Source organism: Aythya fuligula, chromosome 16 (assembly GCF_009819795.1).
Source record: "Aythya fuligula isolate bAytFul2 chromosome 16, bAytFul2.pri, whole genome shotgun sequence".
NCBI classification, from domain to species: domain Eukaryota; kingdom Metazoa; phylum Chordata; class Aves; order Anseriformes; family Anatidae; genus Aythya; species Aythya fuligula.
In genome coordinates, this window is record NC_045574.1 from 3156311 (window position 1) to 3182009 (window position 25699).

A 25699-nucleotide genomic window follows, 5' to 3' on the forward strand; every position below is an offset into this window, starting at 1 on the left:
GACCCACCAGATCAGCGACTCACTGTATCTATTATGGCTAATACAGCCCCCAGCTTGAAGATGTATGGAGATAAACAGATAAAGGGCAATAGATGCAGTAGATAAATGTAGATTTATACACATCCAAGCACGCAGACACGCAGATGGATTCCATGTGTGCAGGAATGGGCAGGCATGTATGAGTCCACGCTAATGTTTACACGTGGACACATCTGAAGACAGATGTAGATGTGTGTGCATGACAAACTAAACCTCTCTTAACTCCTTTGCCCTCGGTGTGCTGTGTTCAGCTGAGTTGCTGCCAACTCACACGCAGCAGGAGAAAACTCCACCTTTACTTTACGCACATGCTGCCACGTGGAAATGCCGTGTCTGTATGAACCAGAAGATTTTAACACCCGTGGTTACACCAGCGGGGTCCTTTCTGTGCTCTCAGGCACAAAGGTAAGGAGCTGCTTGTGCCAGTGCAGCTTTCTGGCTTGCATAAACCACCCTGATGCATAACAGCATTTGCACGAGGAGTTGCACAAATTGACTTGTCAGAACAGAAACCAGCGTGCTGCTCAGCTGGAACAAGCTGTGTACAGAAAGCTCCCGGGATTAGGATCAAAAATGCCCGGTGCTAAGTAATGAGCTCCTCCCTTCTTTGAAGCACCCATTGCCCCAGGAGCAGCCAGAGAAAAGTGATGGAAAGGGGAGAAATCTGGCAAATGCACCCATCAAGGTTTTCCACGATGGCATTGCTGCCACGCTGACAAGCGTCCCTGTGTCTCAAACCCAAACATGCACGATCCCATTGCCACCCAGTTACACATTTTGCCCTTCCTAGGGTTACTTTCCCCATTGCAAAGGCATTAATAAATACCTTCTCTTATTGATTTTACAGGTGCTTTTTTTCTTTTTTTTTTCTTTTCTTTTAACAACAACGTTGCATTTCTACTTATCTGTCATGGTACCTCGCCTGGCTTGGGTTCTGTGCATTCCCTGGGACTTTGCATTAATTCCTTGCTTTGTTTGGGGGGTGGGGAAAGAAGGAAAATTGGCAGGGGTGAGGAATGATGCTCTGCCGACTTTGGGACACACAACAGATACCTCACTCATCTCGGGGGTCAAATGTCCCTGACTGTTTGATCAGATGTCAGGTTGCATTTATGCTCTGGCCCCTGCTGGGGGTTGAGTTACATTTCACATTTGACTCATTTCTGGGGTCAAATGTCCCTGTTATTTGATGGAACAAGAGGAATTATCTTCCCCAAGCAGCCTGTGCCGGTGCGGGTGCGGATCTGTCAGCGCTCTCATTGTGTTTTAGGCTCCTGTATTTCTGCATTTAGCTCTCAGCTGAGACAAACCCCTTTTGGGATGAAAACAAGAAACGCAGACTAAGGCACACAAGCAATCACATAAAGGAAGATTAAGGGAGAAAGCAGATCAGCTGGCTTTAAAATGTTCATGGCAGTGCTTGTTCTCACAAGTTAGCAGCTCAGCAGCGCAGGAGCTGAAGGCGAGGGAAGCCGTCCGGGCTGAGATGCTGCAGAAGCTGCTTAGGATGAAAACTGTGCAAGGGGCTGTGATAAGGCTGATGTTGGGATGCTGCAGCTCCGCAATGCTTTCCAAGGAGTGCTCAGTACCAGGGCAGCCCTAACCACAGACTCTGCAGCTCTACTTATAAAATGAGAATAGTCTTATCCTTATCTGTGTGATGGGAAGGGATGACTCCAGAGCTTAAGCAAGTGCTGCGTCTCAGGACAGAAAGTGCAAAGCATTACCCTGACAGACAGGAGCCATTTAAATGGGGGCAGAGGTGGTAAGCTGAGTTCTACTTTCTACCTCACTCCTTCTTGATATTTTGAAAGAAGAATCACCAGGCAATGCAAACTACAGATCCAGAAGCAAAAGGCGAATTCCTACAACCCAGACGAGCGTGAGCATCCAGCCCTGGTGGAGCTCCATCCGCAGCAGCAGTGCCTGATGGTGCACAGCGTGACCAAGCGGCTTAGGATGAAAACGGAGGGAAAAAACACCATGCCCATCAAATACAGTGCAATAGGTCCTGTAATCAGCATGTGGGATTTGTCTTTGTCCCCAGGGATGCTGAGGGCCAAGCACTATCCCACCTGGGTTGCATGGGCAGCTAGGGGCCGGTGAGTTACCTGCCTCCCAAAGGGCATTGTGAAAGTGCACTCCTGCTGCTTAACGAACTCGTTGAGGCTACAACAGGTTGAGCAAATGAAAAAAACATCTGGAACCCTCAGTTAAATAGGAGAGTCACGTTATTAGTAATAAAGTCATGACCAGTGCTGTAAAGCGCGCGATGGTTAACAAGCAATGATGTGAGGGTAAATATACACCGCGAACCGACGCGGTGATGGAGGAAGCAACACGATAACCTCTGTGACACGATAACCTCTGCTTTCCCTTGGATGTCACCTCTCCTCCTCCTCCTCCTCACCCTCGGTGTGGCCAGCCATGCCCCCTCACCACAGCACTGCTCCTTCCCATTGCTCTCCACTCACCCATGCAACTTGTGCCCATTTCGAGGAGGAAACTCATTTTGAAGGTGGTGCAGCTAATACAGGTGCTCCCTATGGGGTCTGTCACCTAACCGCATGCTCTGGACAGAAACGGGGTGGGAAAGGGCAGAACCTCGACCTGCAGCCCCTTGGGGTCACCCTATTCCTTTCTGCCTTTGTTTAACCTGTGGCAATTCCCAGCTCTCACTACGAGCAGAGCTTTTGTTGGTTGACTATGTGTCTGGTTCTGCGGAATCACCCTGGAGCACAAACTTTGCAATTCCTTCCATGCTCTTGGAAATAGCTCTTACACCACGATAACCCTCTGTTCACGTGCTCCTTCACTATAAGATAAACAACAGGTTTTCGTTCTGTTCGATATACAGATTTTTTTTTTTTTCATCCTTGGTACCCAAGTTATATGCCACGGATGACTCAATAGCTTCCTAATTTATAGTGATGCTGTGGCAACTGCCCAACACTAGCAGCAGGAGTGTGTCAAAACCTCACCCCAGGTGACTCAGGCCAACTCCAGGGCAATAGGAAGCCAGCAGCATTTTGGGATGGATGGAAAGCCTCACACAGCTGCCTTTCACTGCCTTGCAATGCATCAGGTTCACACAGAACTCATCACAGCCTACAATGCACGTGGCTGCGGCCAACAAGACCACACAACGAAGTGCCTCGTTCAGACCCAAAACAGGATGCTTAAAAATATCAGAGATAAACTTGCATTTTGCCTTGTGATCAGAAGTTTCACCCCGAGGACCACAGCAGAACACAGATTGGGCCACCTCTCCTCTCCCAGCTGGGAGGACAGGCAGGCACGTGCTGAAGTTCTCACCTCCCAGCAGGGCACGGCACGTGCTTACATATTTAGGGCTCCCCTGAACAGCCACTTCTGCTCAGGGCCCTGTGAGACGTGAGCACTTCTATTCCGGTCCTCCCCACATGGGTTCCAAAGCAGCTCCAAAACAGGAAGCCTTTGATTCCTTTCTTTTCCCCATGCCAGCTAACTGCTGACCCCTTCAGCTACAGGAAATGCTCTACGTGAGGGATGGAGAGAGGCACCTGAACTACATGTAGTGCCTGGAAACCTCACGTCTAGAAACACCGACTGCACCTTTATTTATAGCGAAGGATGCTGACCTCCTCTGTGGACCCTCTTGATGTCCCATGAGTGTGGATTCCTGGAGATCTCCCACAATTTGGGCTTTGCCATGGCCGAGGTCTCCTAGGAAATCTCACCCACCCTGCCCACCCAGCCCACCCAAGCAAAACGATGCTTACCTGATTTGCTGATAGAAACTCCTGGGTATTGTCGTTCATTCCCATGTACATGTTCTCCCCATCAAACTAGAATGGCAAAAGAAAGTTAGAGTTAGAGAAATGCCATTTGCATGCCAGGGTTATGTGCTTCCCAAATGCCTTCCTGGCCCTTCATGTAAAGAGCCAAGATTCCCAGAATGAAATCCTGAGCTGGTCCTTGAGTACTTTTGAGCATGTATGAGCTCTCATACCTTGCTGTTATTGCAATGGGACGTGGTAACATGACATGTTTATGGTAATTCTTTCAGCAAAATGAAAGAACGAGTCACTCCAATTCAAACAAATAAACCGAGAATGTGCAGAACTGCAAACCCACAGATCTGCCCCGAAACAAGCAGCACCGAAAAGAAGTTCCTGCTAAGACTCCCACTACACCATCGATCAACTACCAAAAGCCAACTTCCATCCACGGAAACTTCCAAGGCAGGCAGGTCACATTCAGTCTTCTCCCAGACACATCCCCGTTCCTTTACCACCAGGGCAGCGGTGTAGAAAGTCACTCTGGATGGTGCACTGGGGGGTCCACCCGGAGCCCAGTTCTCCTCCCCGACAGTTCGCTGTTTGCGAGCTCTGTGTGCACGGCGGCGCCTCTCCTTCTCCTCCCCTTCTCCTCTTCCCCTGCCTGCCCACTAGGACTCGACCTCCGCGATTAGGGATGCGGGGGCATCCCGAGCACGGTCGCATTCACTGCTACAGGCGTGCCTGCTGCCTTCACCCCACTGCGAGCTGCTAAACCCAGCGATTAGCCAGCAAAACCCCCACGGAGAACCACAAAGCCGTTCCCGTTAATTAGCTGCAGCAGGAGCTGTTCACTTGCTCCAAATGAAGGAAGAACACCCTCCAGAGTTGTCTCTGGCTCAAAGTGCAGCTGGGACAGTTCTGGAGGCAAAGTTCACAAATTAATTATGGCAATAAAACGGGATATGCCGTAAAACACTCCTGAGACAAGGATGAAGGTACCAGCTGCGAATGACACCATATACTTAACAAGGGGGAAGAGCCGGCCCTCTTGCCCTTACAAGCCAGATGATGAATTGGAGATTGTTCACCCTGCACACGTCCTCTTGCTCTCCAATATGAAGCTGATAACCAGTTATGCCTTAACTGAAACGGGCCACATTAAGGACAATAAAAGAGAAATCTAAATAAAACCAGGTGAAGGTTTTCAGTGTAGACTATTAATTACGCTTCCATTTCTCTGAGTGCCACAGGATTAGCTATTAAAGTCCGCAGAGTTAGCAAAGCCCTGCTCAGCACCAGAGTGCACAGACACCCTCTAATTGCCAAACCATCCTCTGGGATAGCACAGCAAGCCAATTAAAAGCAGCAAAATTACAGCGGCTCACATGCAATTCACCACCTAATAGTGGTGGCGACCACAGCAGGATGGAGGGGGATCCCTGTGCGTGTACAGGATTTCCTAAAACCCCTCGGCGGGGAAGGAGCAGCGGGATGCTGTGAGTACCAGCATCCCTGCAGGCTTTCCAGGACCGGCAGCAATTCCAGAAGCCAGCCGGGTGCGAGCCACGTTGAACTGAATTTCCCTCCATCTGTAAAACGACTGCCGGCACAGCCGGCTGCTGCTAACGTGCTCCCAGCTGGAGCTGCCGTGCTTCCAGACGTGCAGACTCAATCAGCTCTGCAGCCTAAAAACCCTCTGCCAGCCCAGGCTGAGAGTGCAGGAGGGGTGGCACAAGGCAGTGGCATGTCAGCAGCATTGCCTTTGGGGGACAGGCACAGTTATGGCCCCGAGGTCCTGCTCCTGATCTCTTTTCAGGAGCATGTCACCAAAAAACCACCCAGGTTTTTGGCCCGGGACACCCCAAGGCTTCGTGATGCTCAAACGCTGCTGCATCGTGGGAGGTGCTGGGTGAGGCAAACACGAGCTTTCCAGCACGCAGTCCACAACAGATGTAAAACATTTCAGTGGGGAACTAATTCCATCTGTCCATCTGTCAGTCTGTCCATCCCTCCCTTCCTCCCCAAACTCGCACACACACGCCTCAATTTTGCCCTCTCCAGCACGGTATTTTGGAGGTGTAGGCTAAGACCTGCTTGAAACAGCTCTTCTCCAGAAAACAAAAGTCACCTGCAAAGCCATATTCAGAAAACAAAAAGTGTCTTTAACTGGGGAGGTCCAGGGCAGGAAGAGCACTCTTCTTTCTCTGTTTGTCACAATGTATTTTTTATGGCTTTTTACAATTCCTACCTCCATTCCACACTTCCTTCTGCCCTTTATGCCTTCATAATAACGGTAATGAATCCTGCCTTCAAAATTACTGCGCCTCTGATTGCCAGCCTGAGCAGCGAGCCTGAAAATCAAGGCTTGAAATGCGATGGAAACTTTGGAACTTCCCCATTGCTGATTGGATTTTTTTTCCCTCTCCTCCAGGCTATGAGGGTGCAAACAAATTTATTAGAAATTCTCCCATCAGGATATTTTTTCAATTAGACATTTGCCACTTATCTAGCAGCCAGGTAGAGCAGATAAGTAATGTGCTCTCCTTCTTCTCATTATTGTTTCGCTACAGAATGCACTTCAGAACAATCAGCCCCATCATTCCACATTGATTTACAGCAGAAACAGACATGTTAATATTTCCCGTTGGTTACAAACGCTTCCTCCCTTTTCGCTGTGCTCCGGGGACGTGTCAAGCCTCTGAGCTGCTCCAGATCCGGGGGCCTCCATTCACCGCACCCTGTCCCCCCCACATCGATCAAACTCATGCTGAACGATGCACGAATCATTTTCAAGTTCTTGCTAATTTGAACGGAGTCTGCTATTGTCTTAACCACAGCTTCATTCATAATTATTGAATTTTTGCTCTTCTTCAGCTAAAAGAGGCAGTGTCCCCCGCGTTTTCTGTCCATGACTCCTGGAAGCATGGGAGGCGCAGATCTGGAATGGGGAGTGGCGGGGGAGACGCGTCTTGCCCCAACACCGTGCCATCCCAGGGCTCTGCTCCTTGCCCGACGGCGTTTTCAAGGCTGCAAAAGTGCCCAGAGATCACACTGGGCACACGCTAATAAGGTGGAAATGTGTAAGAGAAATAAGAAGCTGCAAGCCAGGGCAGCCCCCAGGGCAGAGCGGCTGTGGGACCGGCTCTGTGCAAACACCAGGCTGAATGTTTGCTCCCTGGGAAGGACCCAGTGGAAGGAAACACAGCCTCCTGCCGGGGCTCAGGAAGGTGTTACTTTCTCATGGCTGGCACTGCCAGCTTGCTCAATTTTATTACAAATCTCATCACGTCCTTTTATTTCCCAGGAGCCATGGGCTGAGATGGAAATGTCAGCTTCCAAGTTTGTGAGAAATATGCTGGCAGCACTTGCACCAGGCATGGCTTCAGTGATGCCTGCAAGATCTTTCAAACTTCTTGTTTTAATTTTGTTAGCGTTTCTTTTTCCTTTCTTTTTTCTTTTCTTTTCTTCTTCTTCTTTTTTTTTTTTTTAGGGGTCTTTCCTAAATTTTAACACTTGCTGGTGGCAATGGTGGGCCAGACCACCTTAAGTGCAAATCCATGGAGGAGAGGACCCAGAGCTCTTAAAAGTGAACTGTTAATGCAAATCCAGCAGCAACTCAATGCCATTGTCATCAAGCAGCTAATTTGTGCCCACTAAAGAATGAACTGGATGCTCCCAGTGATTCCTGCTGCTCAGAGCCACAAGCACTTGCCTCTCCTTCTTACCTCCTCCGGCAGGTCCCCCAGCTGCCCATGGTATCCTCATCTCCATGTGTTGGGATTTCTATCCCTTGTCATGCTTGGGATGTGCTTGGTCTCAGTACCCAGCAAACTGCACCTCAGCCACCAACAGCATCCCAACAGAGAGTGACTCTGAAGAAAACGGAGCAATAAAAGTAATTTCCAGCCCTGCATCCCCACCACGATGCTCCCGTACAGCGTTACGGACGCCTGTCCCCCAGGATCAGCTCTATGGGCATCGGCACACAACCCAGCAGCTCCCAAGGCTGGCAAGGACAGACTTTGGCAGCATGCCTCTTTGCAACAGCCCTGGGATGGGAAATAGTCGCCTCAGCCCTGCCCCCCCCCAGCACTGCTGCCCGCAGAGCCGCCGCTGTGATTTCCTCCAGGAGTAATTTAGCACCACACTTCTTTGGGGAATACACAGCTGAGGTTAGCTTAATCTCTTTAACTGCAGTTTCCCCATTAAGGTCTTTACACAACCTCTGGCCCAAAGTGATCTACTTAGCATTATTTATTTGTCCACTGAAATGCTTGGATGGCCCCTCAGTTGCTCCTGTCAGAGGGGGTCAGGAGTTCAGACACAGATTTACGAACCCCCAGGATGCTCCTGCAGGAAAGCTCCACGTTTCCAGCCCGGCCGCCGCGCAGCCACCCAGCCTCACCACTTAGTGCAATTTGCTTCTGGACAAACGTCGTTAGGAGAGAGCACAACAACACAGCAGGTGTCAGTGGCAGCACATCCTTTAAATTGCTGCACAGCCGAGCATCTCTGGAAGTCACCTGGTTTTCATGGGGGCTGGGTTTTCTACAGGCAGCCAAATAAATCATCCCAGGGTAGATTCAGATTAATACAGATGAAGACTTAAGTATGAAAACCATACAGTAAAAAGTTTTTTTTTTTTTTTTTTTTTTTTTTTAAGAACAATTTACAAATTTACATATTTTATTTCTCACACACACCAGAACCAGGAAGCCTACTGTACAGTTTGTGATGCCAAGGGATGACCAAGGTACATGGTCATCCTTGTACCTTGATGGTACATTAAAGACATTAAAAGACATTAAAATCACACGGAAAAGTCAGGAATGATCTGCAATGGCTTGTGCACTCAAGAAGTTTTCAGTGTTTTCAGTTTCCAAACGGGAGCCCTTGGAAAGTCCCATTGGAGCAGCTGGCTCACAACGGGATGACCAAAAAGAAAACAAAACAAAAATAAACAAAACAGTAAAATCCTAAGGAACAGCCAAGTGGCATTCACCCATCTGCTCCACAGCAGTTCGCATTCACAAACGGTGTGCACAGCCCACCAGCCAGGCTCCACTGCAGAAGAAACAGGGGGTGGCAAGTGGAAGGTGCCAGGCTTGTTTGTTTTTTCTTTAACTCTGGAGTTCCAGAATTAAATTTAATTTCTGATTCATAAAACTGCAGATCAGTAGGTCTGACTCCCTCACTGCCAAACCAAAAGCTCTTAAAAACTAAACCCAGCTTGTCCTGGGACCAAAGGGAAGGGTCTGTTGCTCACGGCCAGCGGGGAGATACCCATCAGGTATTAGCAGGAGGATGATCATGGATGAGAAACATCTGCACTGAAGTCCATCCAGTTCATAATAAAAGCAATCTAGAAGGATTCAAGTTTATTAATGAGACAAAAATTATGCAGGCTAGCCAAAACTAAAAGCGGACTTTGAGTGGCTTTGCATTAAGACTCTCACAGTACTAAGTGGCAGCGAGGAAATGGAAGATTAAATTTAATGTCAATAAATGCAAAGTAATGCACTGGAGAAAAGCAATTCGGACAACGTAGGCACGACAACGGGCCTTAAAATAGCTGCTACTGCCCAGAGAGGAAACCGTGCACTCGTTCTGGAGAGCTCACCTCCAGCTTTTGCTCAGTCCTCAGCAACTGCCAAAAAGACCATTCAAGTTTCAGGAGCAATCAGGGAAAGAGCAGATAATAAAAAGACAGAATGTTATTTTATACCTGTACAGCTAGCAAAAGGGGATGGAGCAAGAAAAGGGGCCTGGTGTACCCCGATGAGAAAAAGAGATGGTGCAGACGGACTCACAGAGAGGCACCCGTCATGAGATGAGCACAGGGAACGGCTCTTCTCCGGCTCTCACAGCCCAAATGCAAGGAGTAGCCACCAGAGCCGTTAGCTGGAGAAACCAAACACCTCACCCAAAGAATCACAGAAAGAAGAAAGAATCACAAAGAGTTCTTCCTGCAGTGCCCAACAGCAAAGCCTCCTGCTGCAGGACGTGGTGGCCTGGGAGGATGCAGAACAGCAACCGGCCACATCAGAGGGGGACGGCAAATCTGAGCCCTCGAGCTCGAGTGGCCCTGACCTGTGGGCTGCTGGAAGCCATGTGGATGGACGTAACAGGAGAAAACATCACCACCTGGGTGGGCAAATGATGGACCACGAGGTTGTGGGATCCCCAGCCCTGGAGGTACTTGGAGCTCAGCTGGACCAGGTGCTGTGCGACCACCCTCAGGGGGCCTCTCCTTTTATTCTTCTGTACTCGAGGCTGGAGAGACCCTGAATGCCACCAGTATTCAAGTGACAGCATTCATTTATCTTATGGACTGGCTGGTTTTCTGTGAACGCTGCACACGAAATTATTGTTATTACATTATTTGGGGGGGGAATGAGGACTTAAACTCATTTACCTGGACCTTTCTGAGCCTGCAAAGGAGTTCAAGCTCTTCATATATATACACAAAAAAATCCGTCCACTGAAAGCTACAGGGAGCAGCAGAATTTAGTCTTAAGACTGACATGGAAATAGATTAATTTTTTTTTCCCATTTCATATTCTAATTACAATTCTTCTCCCCCTACTATTTTCTGTTCTCATTACAGTCTTAAAATTGCTCTGCAAATTCTGTACCTTATTCTGCTCTTCCTACCATCTTTGTCATGGAAATGAGAAACAGAATGTATAAGCATGAAAATATTGCCGAGATCAAAATTCTGCTTAACCCTTTCACGTACGACTCCAAAAACAAGGGAAAGCAGCACAGCCAGCAGAGCAGTGAAGCAGACTGCTCCTCCATCCGTCTGTCCGTCCATCCATCCGTCTGTCCTCCCCTTCTCCCAGCCAAAGCAAGGGATGACACTCGAGGAAACACGTTATTCATTTAAAGGTCAAAATTGCTCACGCTCGCACCCCTGCTGTGCATGGAGGAACGGGGTTGTTTTTTTTCAGCCTATGGGTTTACCCCTGAGGACAGATCTCGATCAAACAACTGTGTTCAGCTTCTGGCTCTCAGGCTGCCAGGCACCCTGGGGTACCACCAGCTGGGAGAGGTATGAGCCAGTGCTTCCAGCAGCCCCAATGTACCAAGTGTATGGGACGCCCTCCTCTGTCTTCTCTTCCTCCTCCTCCTCCTCCTTTTCTTCTTCCTCCTCATCAGAGCAGAGAGCTCGCTACAGCTGCAGTTTCTGTGTAGCCAGACCAAACCCCTCTCAATTTCTCTCAGAACTTAGGAATAAAGAAAACATTCGCCATGGCAGTAAGGAGCACCCCTTGATGCCCACCTCTCCCAGCACACCCCTGCTTTAACTCAGGACCACTCCAGCCCATCGCTGACCATGCTCAGCACCATTTATTTTGCAAGATACGATCAATGGAGCTGCAGAACTCCAGCATGTACATCACATCCTTTTCAAAACCAAACAACAAGCACATCCTGCATTGTTTATCATGCTTACACAGGTGCTGGAGGAGTTTATCTGCAAAAAAAAAAAAAAAAATCCATGGTCCTTACTAAGCTGCTTCTTCTTCCTTAGCAGCTGAATAATCCTGAGAACTGAGGGCAGCAGAAAGCATTGTGAATGCCTCTGCCATGTGCATTGCTGGGGAGGGAAGAAGGTAAATGAATGCAGCACGTTTCCTGGCACTGGGCTGCTATGTAGACAGTCTGAAACAAATACAGTAAGTGATAATGAGACTTAACTGCACCGCCTGCCTCACTGCTAACACTTGCAATTCACAGGAAACAGAGAGAGGCAGAAAACGTACAAAGATCTAAAAGAAGACGCGGAGGCTCTGTGCAAGGAACTGTGTGAGTGTCAAAGGCATCTAGAAACATTGTTTTTTTGCAAGATAAAACCTCGGGGCTGAGATAAAAATAGAGCTTCTACCTGTCTGCTTCTGAAGCAGCAGCCAGTGCGGCTCCGCTGTGGAAGTCTCTTGTGGAGCTGCAGATTTTGGCAGGGAAACAACAGCTCCGGCTGCAACCAGAGGTAGCACCGGGAGGGGCTGCGTGCCCCAAAATACCGAAGGAAGCCAAGGAGTAGCTGGGGAAAAAGCGACCTTCAGCCTGAAACTTTGTCCATCTTATTCAAATGAGGATTTACAACCCCAGGCAGCGATGCCTGGGGCTGAATGCACGTTGCAGGGCTGGACACAGCTCCCCCACGGCCAGGGCAGCGGGCAGCCGGAGCAGCCCCGCACGCTGGCACTGCGGTGATGCAGCTCTGCCATTCTGCCCTGCATGGCAATGGGGTTGGACATGTCTATTTGTTTTTTCTCAACTGCAAGGAAAAATAAATCAATCGATACATAAGTGCGTGTTGCAGAGAGGAAGAAAGTCGTCAAGAGGAGCGATGCAAAGATTGTCAAAAGCTGCTAATTGTTTAGGAGCAGGAATAGTGCTCCTGGTGCTGTCTTGCAGACAGCTGTGTGTGTCATGCTCCTGCACTCCAAATATCTCCTAACAGACTCCAGTAACTCACAAAATCACAAGTGCTACTATTAAACTGCCCTTCACAAGTTTAATTATTTCAAAAGCCACTGTTCCCTTAGCAAAGCAGCTACTTTCTGCCCACCAGACCATTCAGGAACCCAGCCCAGCACACACACACCGTCCCCTGCAAGCACAGCCCATGCTTAGCACTTCCATTAGTTGAAGTTTTTGCCCTGCTAACGCCAAAATCTCATACCTGTCCCCCAGCACTCAAGATCATGGTGTTTCCTCCAGCTGCCAAGCACAAGGGAGATGAAGAATCGATTTCCAAGGCAACTTTTGTGAGAATGGGGAGCGTTATGCAAACCCAACCAGTTGGGAGGGAAAGAAATCACAGAGCCTCTGCACCAGTCATTTAGAGAGACGTTTCCAACACACAAATATTTGGTTCTGGTGACAACCTGCTTTCGGTGGTTCTGTGCTCAACAGTATGCAAATAACTCTTGCAGCAGTGCATATTATGACTTGCAAAAAATGGGCTGACAAAATACAGTCCATTTCACAACTGCATCTTAGAAGCTTGAATATATTCACATTTAAAAAAATAATAATGAAAAGTGCAATTTCCTTTAAAGACGAAAAAAAGGAAACAAGGATGACAGGAATTTAATTTCTGAAGGGCATCCTGAAGACCTAGGAGTGTCTGCACCACTCACTTCTCACACAGCAATGCAGCTCTGGGGGAACGTTTTCCCCTCTCTTATTTGGTCCTTCCTTATTTAAACCATAGACTCCGCATGCATCTTTTGTAAGTGTTGTACATCGCCTAACCAGATCCAAATCCTAGCAAGAGCCTGGAAGGTCCAACATAACCAAGGAATAACGAATCACACAGCAAACACCTTCCATGTCACAGGACAGGCTTGCTTTCCAAGGTTTATTCACACCTCTTCCCTCTCCTGATGAAACTCTCATAGGCTCAAAGGTGGCCGGATTTCAGATCTGGCTCTGCCACCACCTCCAGCACACCAGGCCTCCTTGGGACTATGCTGATGGTGTCATCTTTAACCAAAAATTACAATTAATGCTTAAACAATGAGCCTTCCTTCCAAGCATTTCCAGTGCCTTGGGGTGCACCGATGCAGGGTCCCAGGGGACCCCACTGCCACCCACTGGCCACGCATGAGTGTGGGCAGGAGCCAAAAACTGCTGGCCAAAATGTGGCAGAAGCCAGCACAAACCTGTGCAGGGGCTGAAGGCCAGAAGCAACGGATGCAGCGCAGGCACCTGACTTCGCACACCGGAGACTCAAGAAATGCAAAAACCTGGGTTCACACAGGCTGTGCTGTGTTTCACATGGGCAATAAGCTCACAGCTGAGGGGTATCTCCACACACGGCGTTACCACATCCTCACACATCCTACGTGGCGAAGTGCTGAGGTTTGTCGGTCGGACAAAGCCGCTGCGCTGCATTCCCAGGCTGCTGCCGCTGAGTTCCCAGCCTTGATTCCTGGTTATTAAAAATAAAAAATCCACACATCTCCCTCCCAAGCATTTCTAATTTCAGTTCTTCTCTGGATCTGGAGACCTCTCTGTTCATCATATTAATTTTTCCTGTGAATCTTACCACCGTGTAACCCTTTTATTAGGACAGGAAGGTAATCCACATTTACTTGTTAAAATGTACACCTGAGCATTGACAATTGCTTATGTTTAAAAAGACAGTTGAAAACTCAAGAAAATCAATGACAGTAATGAGAAAGAGGCAACTCTATTATTATGCCCCTGCCTCACTGTAAATAATTGACTGGAGTTATTATCATTACTTTTATTATTACTATTATTATTATTACTACTACTATTATTAGCCGTAACAAGAAGTTTAAAGCATGTTGATGAGAAAAAGAAAAAGCAGCTTTACCCAGCTAATTAAAGGCTTAAATAAAAAATAAACAAAGGGAGTCTTCCTGATTTTAGCAAAGTCCTGCCTTTTTCCAAGCACTTAAAAGCAAGACTGACAGCTTTATAGATAGGGGAATGGGCAGATAAGATAAACATGCACAATACAAACTTGTCCAAAGCTTTTACAGTCTTTCTCTGCACCACTTCCAGCTCATTAAATTACAGTATTACTATAGATTTGCAGCAGAATTATCTTTTATCTCGGCTTCTTTTAAAGCTATTTGGCATTTGCTAGTATTTTCTATTATAAATCTAATTGCAGATTCCAAACAGACAAGGGCTCATTAAGCCTTAATTATGCACATGTTGTTTTCAACAAACATTTTCATTTGGACTGCTGTGAGCTGTAATTGTTCGGAAGGCACCGCAGCCGCCGATCGCACACTTGCTTGGGGATGGCAAAAGCTACTTCAAGCGGGTCAGGGCTTGGCCGAACCAACAGCCTCAACCTGTGGAGCTGGGGCTGAGCTGCTCTCGGGGGCACCGCAGGTCCCAGCACCGGCTCCTGCCCGCTGGGGGCCTTCCCATGCCTGGCGGGCACTGCACAGCTGAAGGGCAGCAGGGGTGGGGGCATGGTTTGGGATGGGGGCACGGTTTGGGATGGGGGCACGGTCACCCTTCACAGAACCACGGGATGGCTGAGTGGGAAGGGACCTCTGGGTGCACCCGGTCCAAGTCGTGCTTCAGCAGGGCCACCCTGAGCAGGGGGCCCAGCCCCATGTCCAGGGGGCTGCTGGAGGTCTCCAAGGAGGGGACTCCAGCATCTCTCAGAGCAGCCTGTGCCAGGGCTACGGCACCCACACAGCCCAGCAGCGGTGCTCAGAGGGAACCTCCTGGCCTCCATTTTGTGCCCACTGCCTCTGGGCCTGGCTCTGGCACCACTGAATGGAGCCCGGCTCTACCCCTGCGCTCTCCCTGCAGGCAGTTATGGACGTTGACAACATCCCCCTGAGCCTCCTCTTTTCTAGGCCAAGAACAGTCAGCTCTGTCAGCCTCTCCTCACAGGAGAGGTGCTCCAGTTCCTTCATCATCTTCAAGACTCTCTCCACTACGTCCAGGTCTCCCTTGTACTGGGGGCCCCAGAACTGGGCACAGGACCCCATGTGCTGAGAGGAGGGAAGGATCACTCCTCACAGCTTGCTCATGGTGCTTTCTCTAATGCAGCCGAGAACACCGTTAGCCTTCTTAGGCCAACACATTCAACTTGGTGTCCACCACGACTTCCAGGTCCTTTCCTGTAGGGCTGCTGCCCAGCTGGGTGTCCCCCAGCATGTCCTGATGCCTGGGGTTGTTCCTCCCTGGGTTTTCTGGATATCAAAACCACGATGTGCAACCAGCAGGCGGAGGTGCTGCTCGCCTTTGGCCAGGGGAAGTGAGGCTTCTGCTTGGAGACCTGCAGATGCCGCCATCTCAGGGAGCATCTCTGTGTTGTCTGCCTGACCACTGCTCTCCAGCCCACACCAACCCTAGGCCCTCATGCAGTCACACCCAGCAGCACAGCCATGAGCACCACAGGACAAATGCGTTTCACTCCATCCAAAACTACACTGGGGGTGGAGGGTGGCCCTTCTCATTTCTTCTTGGCGCCACGGTTTCTTATTTTCTGAAATAAGAAGTAACCCACAGGAACAGCAGAGCTTTTATTAGAACTACGGGCTTCCTTTGAGCAGCACAAAACCTGCATGCACTCAGACTGCAGCAGCAGGAGGTGCAGGATGACAGTATCAGGGTCCTCAGTCCTCCAAGCCTTGGACCTTCCACCCTCACCTGACCCCTGGTCACAGTGCCCGGGTTAGCAGAACATGGCTCTGCCCCATCCCATCTCCAGTAGGCATGGTCACTGCGTGCAAACCCCATCAGCCAGCCTTCCCTGAGCCTCTTTAGGGGATGAAAAAGTTCCTTTTCGTAAATAATTTCATGACAATTAAGGGTTAGGGCTCCAAAGGTAGGTTGGAGGTAGTGGTTGCTGCTGGACCCAGGAATTTCTGTCAGGTTTTAGCTGGAAACAGCAAAGCACAATGCTGATTGCATGATCATCTTCTAGCCTAAAATCCTGCCTGTGGGGCTTCCAATATACTATTCCAGGAGAAGAATGATGGCCAGAAAAGGTCCAGTTACACTAAGAAATTAGTAACCACCTTTGTCACATTTCTTCCTCTCTTCTCAGTTTAGGAGATGACAAATTTTCTATGTCCCAAAGGCTCATGTTGCACTGTTAGGAGGAAAATGTGACAGAGTAAGCACAAAATCTTACGGCCTTGGCCTCGAAAAAGCCAACTTTTCAAGCAATAGTTTGACCTAGAAAGGTTTTCTAGGTTATTTTGACTTGGCATGTATATGGCTGACCTACTAAATCTAACACAATAAAAATTACAGAGTTCATTTCAGCCAGTCAGTGTCAGATCATTCATAAGTTCAGATGCAATATTTACAAACCTGCTATTCATATATTCACAAATAAAAAGTCTTGCTAGGATCCTTCTGGCAGGGGAACATTTGCCCTGTTCAACATTAACTCATGCTGACAAAGGAAAATGTAAAAGCTGCCTTGACGAGCTGAGCTCCCACCTTTGCCTCTCCTCACACAGCCCTCACCCTCACATCCGGCAGGATTTATGGCTGCGCTGCCCCTTCTCTGTACAGAAATTCCCCCCGGATGGCTTTGCCATGGGGTGGGGAACCCAAGGAGTCCAGGCACTGGCTGTTAAGGGAAGGATTGGAGGAGGTATTATGGAGCACTGCTCTCCATGTGCATGGGGATCTTCCTGCACTGGGTCCTCTGCCTCCTGCAGAGGAGCAAATGGCATCTGAAGGACCAGAGCGACCCCAAGGGCCAAATCCTGGCCAGCATCCCACTGTGCCAGGATGCACTTCCCCCAGGCACACTGGAGGGGTGCTGTGCAGTGACCCACAAGTGGCTTCCCTCCAGAAAAGCACACATCCAGCCCCAGAACGGATCCTGCCCCTGGAAAGAGAGGCTGCAAGGCCAGGTGTGGTTAAGGGTGGCAGGAGCTGGGTACGCAGCCCCAACTCATGCCTCCCAGTCTGTCCTGTTCACACCAGCTGGGCAGAGCAGTGGTTGCTGTCCCATCACTGGTAGCTTCATGGCACCACCGCACCCCAGCTGTGCACCATCCCCAAGGGATGATCCCCTCTGGAACCAGCTCATGCTCTCATTTTTGAGACCTAATCCTAACTGCTGGTCAAAACCAGCAAAGCCAGGAAAACTCCATGGAGCACATGCAAACATTGGCTGGAATCTTTTCCTAAGCCCCAGGACTGGGAATGCAGCCCCCAAGGCACAACCAGCCTAGGAAGGCTGGGCCTACCAAGCAAAGAGCAAACAAGAGCAGCAATCCATACATGTGACCAAAAAGCAGGGTCTTTTAAAAGAATTTGGTCAAGGCACGGGTAGAGGATGTTGGAAAAGCATTTTTTTGTTTCTCATGCAGCAGTGCAGGAGTATGGTACTACTGCATATGCCACCCCACAAGCATTTGAATACAACAGTAGAACCATGCCGATGGCAATGACCAGCAGAGCTGCACCTACTTCTGCTGCTTCCCAGCTCTTTGGGATGCCCACCAAGGGTAAAAGATGGTGGGTACCACCTCGCAGGCTTCCCCAGAGGTGCTGTTCTCCTTCTGCAGCAGGGAAGGATGAGCTGAAGGAATGGATCATGACATTTCACCTCCAGACCCAGCGCATTAATGAGATGATGCTCAAACATTCAGCTTGGATGCTTCCCCAAATCCTCTTCAAACAGGTGTTTCCAGAGACTGGGACCCTACTGTCTCAGTGAAACACCTAAAAATTGCATTTGCCTACAAACTACGTTATTCTCTCATGCTTTCTCCGAAACCATTTACTGGGAGACAGTGATTTCCACTGAACACTCTGCATCCCAATTCTGGAAGTCATGCCAAGGTGTCAGGCTCTCCAGTGGTTATATTTCAACTGCATCTCTATACAAGATGTATTTTTCCACTTGCAAATTTTGCACAACTTTCAAGAGAAAGAAGCCTCCTTGTTCTGGATGCGCAGGGAGCAGCAGGAATTGTGCCAGTGCCAAGCACTGCAACAGCCACAGACTGCATGGGTTAAATTCCACCACACTGACCAAGATTTTCTTTGAGTTTGTATTATAAAGATTTAAGCATCCTGGAGAGGTGAAAACACTTAATTTGTGCTGCCTGGCCATAATCTCTTGTTTCCCTCAGTTCCTCTGCAATTCTCTAAAGCTGCATGTACGGCACCTTCTCCACCTCCTAATTATAGGCTCCATTGTGCTTCATAATGTAGCCCTGGCGAGGCTGCAGGGCAGTTATGTATAGCCAGACCATGTTACACTGTTGACTACAAAAACAGATGAATTAATCACCTCCTCTAGTCGGTGAGTGGGACCGGACACTTGCGTGCTCACCAGAAAGCAAAACAAGTTTGGTTCCTTTAGAAAAAACATAATGAATCTCCCAACCAGCAGAAAGCTCATAGTTTCTATTTCTTGAAAAATAGTGTTGTTGTTTTTCCCAAAATGCATGTATAAATCTTCGCAAGTCGCAGTGGAAACAACACACAGCCTGGTCAGATCAGAAAGACGCTGTGGGTGCTGATGCAGACAACACCAAGCAAGCACTTTATGTGCAAATCACATTTACCTTTGATGCCCAATGGGGCTGGAGTTTCATCCGTCGTGGAAACACTGACTGCAGGCAGCACAGAAACCAGAACTTTGCTCAGCAGCATCTCTTCCCTCCATCCAACTCTTGGGTCTCAGAGCAGCCAGGGACACGCTGCCCACTGACCTCCCCCAGCCCCATATGACACCCAAGTGCATTTAGTTGTTTCCCCCTAGACCCAGAAGCTTGGCTCACTTTCTCCCTCCTGGCAGGTTTCTGCTGTCCCGGCACTATGAGCAAGAGGAAGGGGCAGCCCTGCACAGCCCCAGGGTGCTGAATTCCCACCACCCACCCCAAACATCCCATCAGGACAAGGCTCGGGGAAGCACTTCACCAGCTTCATCACATGCTACCCCTAACGCATGTCACAGAGATCATTTTTAACTTTGCCTCTCCGAGCACTCAAGCTATGAGTCAAAGCACCAACTGCAGCATCTCCGGTGCAAGACACATCCCGGAGCTGAGCCCTGCTCAGAACCCCACAAAGCACAACATCAGCCTGGAGAAGGGAGCTTGTGCTGCAACAGGAGCCAGGGAACAGCAGAACTGGAAGCAGAGCAATACAGAAGTGCAGCTGGTTGCACTGGAGCCCCTGTGTCAGCAACAGGCACTGAGCAAGGTAACGTCTCTGTCTGCATGACTTGTGGATGATCTCAAGTGACAGCTAAAGAATGGGGGCAATGCATCTGGCCACACGGGGAGGTCAGCCCAGCTGCCCCTGGTGAAGGCGAGCCCTGCTTCGTTCAGCCTGCAGCTGCGTGAAGGTGAGCCAGCTCACGTTGGCACAAATGCTCTAAACTGAACTCCAAACTTCATGCAGATGTGGTTATTCTGTGAGGAGCTGACTTAAACTTAAATGAACGTAACACTGTGAAGAGTTCCCATAAGGAGCTGTGCTTTGGTAACTACATGGGGTTTGTGTGTGTGTGCTGCTGCACACTGACCTGCTGCTGAGGAGAGCCAAAAAGCCTTCCAAGACTAAGCAAGCCGCTCATTTTCCAAGACAGGAATAATTACCAACACACCAACACAAGCATTTAACCAGGGCTCCTGTTGCTTAATATCTTTATTAATGACCTGGAAACTAGGCTGCATAGGGAAACAAAGTTTGCAGATGAAAAGAACATTATTTAGGTTAATTACAAAGGAGGAAGTCTTGGGAATTGCAGAGCCACCTAACCAAGCAGAAGGCAGCATCAGAGCAGGAGAAACCCTAAGATGACAAATTCACGCAGGAAGGAGCTGTTTGAAACCCTTCTAGACTTCAGCAGGTTTTGAATTAACTGAACATTAAGCAATAAGACCAACTATCACGTCAACCACCCCAAGCAAACCTCTACTGAAAGCACGGCAATAGCAAAATGATAGAGTGCAAAAATTACAGGCCAGAAAATAACAGAGAAAACACTGTAATGTTGTTATCCAAACTGTCAGCCCGAGCTTGCTCCAGGTACTGAATTCAGCTCTGCGCACCCCTTCTTAGAGATGAGAGATGGGGAAACAAGGGGAGGAAGATGGAAAACGGAGGCCCTGGGGCAGCAGAGGGCACCTGATGCAGGATGCTCCTGCCCTGTGGCCAGGCTTGTGGAAAGGCAGCTTGCCTGGGGAGCAGCTACTCCCACTTTGCCCATTCCTTTGCCCATGGACTCATTTAGAGGACATCGTCTTCCCCTGATGTGAAACGGGGACAAGTGGGCTCCTCCATGGTAGAGCCATTTAGATGCCTTGCGATACTCCTGCTGAAAGGAGAAACCCTCTGCAGACACACTGGTGTCCTGCAGTTTTGGTTTCGTACCATCAAATAACAAGTTGTGTAATGCAGACACAGCTCCCACTTGGGGCTGGGTCAGAGACACAATTCATAGTGAAACAAATCAAGGTTTTGATCACTGAAAACAGAATTTCACAACAGGCTAAAAAATAGATACAGATCTCAAAGCAGAAGGTAATACTCATAGGAAAACAAAAGGGGACAAATTCACATTGTACTTTAGATTTATACCAATGAGGTCTCAGTCCTCCCCCCCAGAAAAAGAGACAAAAAACTGTGTTTTCAAGACATTTTGAGACACTGACTCCCATTTGAGCCAAGCAGCATGAGAAACCTGCCTTTGGTTCAGGTTGTTCTGGGGGCTTTGTCTCCACAGCCATTTCCTGCACTTCAAGGAGACAAAGCTCTTCCTGTGCACCCAGCGGTGCTGCGCCTCGGCTCAGGAGCCCATATAACCCCTGGTGAGGATCCTGCACAGAGCTGGCTCCAGCACTGTGCTGCTGACACTGAGTGACAACCCGTCCCCAAGCTCCTCTGACCTTGCAACCTGGCTTGCTTGGGGTCTTCCCCCTCCAGCTTGTTGAGCACCACCATCAGCATTCATGGCCAAAGGCCGCTCACTGCAGAGAAAGACCCTCCTGGCTTCCCACTTTCTAACAGACAAAACCAAAAATGCCCAACAAGGAGACACAAAATCTCAGCATCCTGGCTGCTCACCTGCCCCAGGTGTTTGGTGACAGGGAGCACGGAGCTGCCATGTGTCATTTTGGGTTTTGTGATTGTGACAGAGCAACTGGTTGCACCAAAAGCAAACAAATGGTGGCCAGAAAAGTTGGGCACATCACGCGATTCTTTGGCTTTCAGAGCATCATCCACCACCGGTGGAGTAACTAGCAGCAGAAATGCCCTCCACCAAAAGGGGTGGCCAACCTGCTTGCCAAGACCCCCTGCACGGCAGCTGCCCCACTGCCGCCCCAGCTGGTGGGATGGGACAGGACAGAGCTCCACGCTCCCCTGGTGCTGTACTCAAATGACCACGGTCCTCAGCTGCTGCTCCCTCCTCGGAGGCATCCAGCACTACGCGACACTTGGCCAGGCTCATGCAACCCACCAGGATGAGGAAGAAGAGCTAAGCTATAGCAAGGACAGGATAGTAGGAAAAATAAGCAACCGACCCAGAGATTTTGACCATTTTGGACAGGTTTTCTAGCCCCCATGCTCCATGACATCTCCTCCAGCTCCACCCCAACAACATGCACAAAACTGGGACATCACAGCAGGGCTCCATGCACGTGGAGAAAGCACAACCAAGGGGCAGGAGGAAAGGAGCTGAACAACAGCTCTACAAAGCTCGGGGCTGCTCACTAATGCTTGCACAGCATCCAGGCAAAACCTTCCTTTGCATACACAGCGCCACAGTTTTTGAAGGTTCCTACCACCTTTGGGCCCAAATTTCCATTAAGCAGTTACTTGAACATTTTTTTTTTTAACAGACTTTTCTGTTTTAAGATGAAACCTGCAAAACAACAAAAACAACAGCAACCACAAAAAAAGAAAAACAACAGCAGCACACGAACGAAGCAGCCCCAAGCCAAGAGGCTGCTCAGCTCTGCAGCAGGTGAAAGCGAAGCCCATGTTTCCAAAAAAACCCTGTCATTCAAATGCTATTTGAAAGTGAATGAAAATGCCAACCAATCAACTCCACGGCAGGATTCAAAGAACAATATATCCAAACCTCAGCACTGCGGCCAAGAATATATTTGCAACGCAGGAACACTACAGCAGCAGCAACAGAAGCCGTTTGCAAGAGTAAATGAGGTTATTTTGGCAGCAGAGCGGATGTAGCAAACAAGCCACTTTAACTGAATATGGTAAACAGAGATGGAGTGATTATAGCAAGAATGAATGTAATAGGGTTCCGAGTTGCTTTGAATTGCCTCGACTGACCACAATATCTGATAAAACCAATGGAAAAAGTTTTGGTTTCCTCTTGCATATAATTGATTATCTTGCTGAGATCTACTGTTTTATACACACACACACACACGCAGCCCTCTGAAATTCAGTTACTTGGCGATGCTGCCAGAAATAACCCAGAGCAGGAACAGTTAGATGGTATTTATTTTTGGCTGGGGGGCACAGGCTCCAGAAGTGAGAGAGGATGCAAAGCCCTCTCCCGAAATAAACACCTGGGGGTTTGCTGTTAGCAGCTGAGATAAAACTGCCCGAGATATACACCCGCTTTTAAGGCAGGGAGGGAATAATCCCGGGGGGAGAGCGTGCAGCGTGCCATTAATCCAAACTACCTCGGGGCTCTCTCCCTTGAGAAAGGAATGCTGGCTTTGGTTTAAAAAAAAAAAAAAAAAAAAGATGCAAACATCCATTGGAAGTTCCCCAGCGCTGATGGGGTGCGGAAGGAAAGGGCCCTGCTGCAGCCCCAAGCACTGGAAGGGCTGCGGGACTGGAGATCAGGGCAGGTTTGTGAGCAAGAGGATCAGCGGAGAGGGCAGGGGCAACAGGAGGGAACAGGAGCAGCAGGCCCCTGCTCTTCCCTTCCTGCTGTCCCACTCCTCCTGCACGGGCTCCTGCAAGCGAGCAGGGGGCCAAAGGAGCTTTGGAACAGGGGAGAGGGGGGCACGGAGACCATCCCCATCCTCCCTGTGCACATAGCCTTCAGTCATGGAGAAACAGGGGATCCTGAAAAGGCATCTTCAGCCAAGACCCCATCCGTGGCTCTGGGCAAAGCCACCCCGGAGCCCCCTCCCCAGCCCCAATAGCTGGGGCGTGTGGCAGCTCCCCGCCAGCAGCGGGATGGAGCTGAATATCCACGCAAACGAGCTTCCCGCCTGCAATTAATTTACTTACTGAAATAGCACTCAGCCAAACCTGTGATTAATATTTCCTCCCCAGGCTCCTAACATGACAAAACAATAATTAATGAAATAGGAAAGCGAACCGGAGTTACAGTAAGCGTAGAAGTGCTGTTGTTCCTTTCACCTGCCCTTCTCTTTACCCCTCCTGGCCGAGCTCTGTGTTCACAGCTCCCAGCCCCACTTCCCATGGCAAAGCCCTGACCAAAGGGGCTGAGTTTTGGGCACACAACACGTTCCATTTGCATAAATCATAACCCAGAGGAAGATTTACAAGAGTAGGAGCAGGGGCAGCTCGCAACATGCATGCGAGTCCATGCTTTTTGGTGCTGCATCTGTCCATGCAGCTTAGCAATTAAAAACATTAAAACAATGGAAAAGCAGGTGGAAGATCCAATCCGGAATACCATGAATACCATGTGCTGTGCTATTTTTCCTTCAGCTTTCAATATCCACCTTCCTTTTATCCGTTCCCCTCTGTAGGCATCACCCACCGGGCCAAGCTCAAAAAATCCCACCAGCCAGGGCTCATGGTGCCTTCAGCCCCAAAGCACCCATGGGTGAAGAACAGACTGGGGGTTCTCAGGGACCGCTCCCAGCTGGGCTAAATGAAAAGAGGGTTTAAAAAACAGCTCCAGCAGCACCACAGCTCCTCTCTCGAAGCTGAGAGCTTGGGAGCTGGTGTCAGTCCTGGGCAGGTGGCGATGGCGTGGTACCTGCGGTGGCCTGGCCTCTTGCCACCATGGATGGCAAGGCTGGGACCCTTTCCCCCAAACCCATGCCCCTCTCAACTAGCAGTCTGTCACCCAGCGTCACATCTTGCTTTTAATTTAGGCTTTGCCTAATGGCGTTGATTCTCAAAGCAGAGGGGGAAAGCAAACCTCCCTGAGCCTGCACCCATGGCTTTTGTGGTGGCCCCAGCTGAAATCCACAGGGATCTCTGCACCGAGAGAGGTGCAGGTGGATGGACCTGTGCAGAGGTGAGTGCAGACCAGGGCAGCAATCCTACCTCACAGGTGTGCTCTGAGGGGATGTCGGGAAATATATACACAGCTTGTTGATGGGGAAAAAAATATCGCTTCTACCTAAAAATATAAGGTTGTTTCAAACTGTGGTTATAGAGCAAATGTTTAAATAAATTACTGCTTGAATTTTGCAATGGACTTTCTCAAACTTTCCTTTTTATCTGCATCTCTAAAGCACAAATACATTGTTTCTACCATCAGAAAACCCAGTAAGGAAGGCTGCCCGGAGCAGTTGAAGTTATACGTAGTACACACAGACACACACACAAATCCACACCCATATTTTTTATATATACACATATATATATCTGTGTGCACACACACACGTGTATGCAGATGAATGCAGTCTCCCCTCAGCCTGCTACCATCCACTGGAGCCAGCCACACATCGTGGCGGAGCTGCCCCTGATGCACAGGAGACACCCACCAGAAACCTGGAAGAAATTAGCTGTCGGGAAGATTAAACACAATTTTGAAGAGTCTTCCACAGCTCCTCTCTTTCTCCTCCCCACCCCCTGTAATTAACACAGCCTTTGGACAAGCATAACCCATACTTGACTCATGCAAATAAAAGCATCTGCTGATGCACGTTCTGCTCCGTGACGGCTGTGCGAGGCGGGGGACATGTCACTGTGACGGCTTGTTCCTCCACTAATGACTCCAAGATCAATGGCACAGACGATGGAGAAGTAAGTGATTTAATTTTCCCATCAACAGATTACACAGGTACACAAAGCAGTCCCTGTCAAAGAAGCACGTTACCTTCATTCCTCCCACCCTGCAGCAGAGGCAGAAGCACGATCCTATTGCCTTGCCCATTTTTCATTCCTGCATCCCCTCTGAGACCCTGACCACGTGAAAGGCCTCACAGGATGCTTGCTTTTATTTAGAAAAGTTAAATGTTTATGGAGTACTTTCCTTGCTAGAAGGAAATCTAAGCACTGATAATTGCCCAGATTTGCAAAACATTCAGAAGAGGAACATAGGGAAACAGGAGGAGGAAGACAAAAAACTTCAGAAAAATCTGGAGCAACTGTATCTGACACATGCACTGGGTCCTGGGAAGGAGGAGAAGCAAACCTAATAATCAGATGAAAAAAGCAGATTTAACAGGGTAGGACTGCAGCAGAGAGCCTGGAGGGGAAGCAGGACGCCA

General features: G+C 49.1%; 1 protein-coding gene across 3 annotated transcripts in view; it reads right to left on the reverse strand.

Annotated features, from left to right (window-relative positions):
• TOX2 (TOX high mobility group box family member 2) overlaps nt 1-25699 on the reverse strand; it is a 130172-nt gene that overhangs the window by 72546 nt on the left and 31927 nt on the right. For 2 of the 3 annotated variants that reach the window (XM_032198450.1, XM_032198451.1), the window contains exon 2: nt 3801-3866. In XM_032198450.1, coding sequence (XP_032054341.1) covers nt 3801-3866 — 66 coding nt within the window. Of the gene's footprint in view, nt 1-3800; nt 3867-7525; nt 7615-25699 lie in introns of those variants that run through there. The other variant, XM_032198452.1, reaches the window with a different exon arrangement.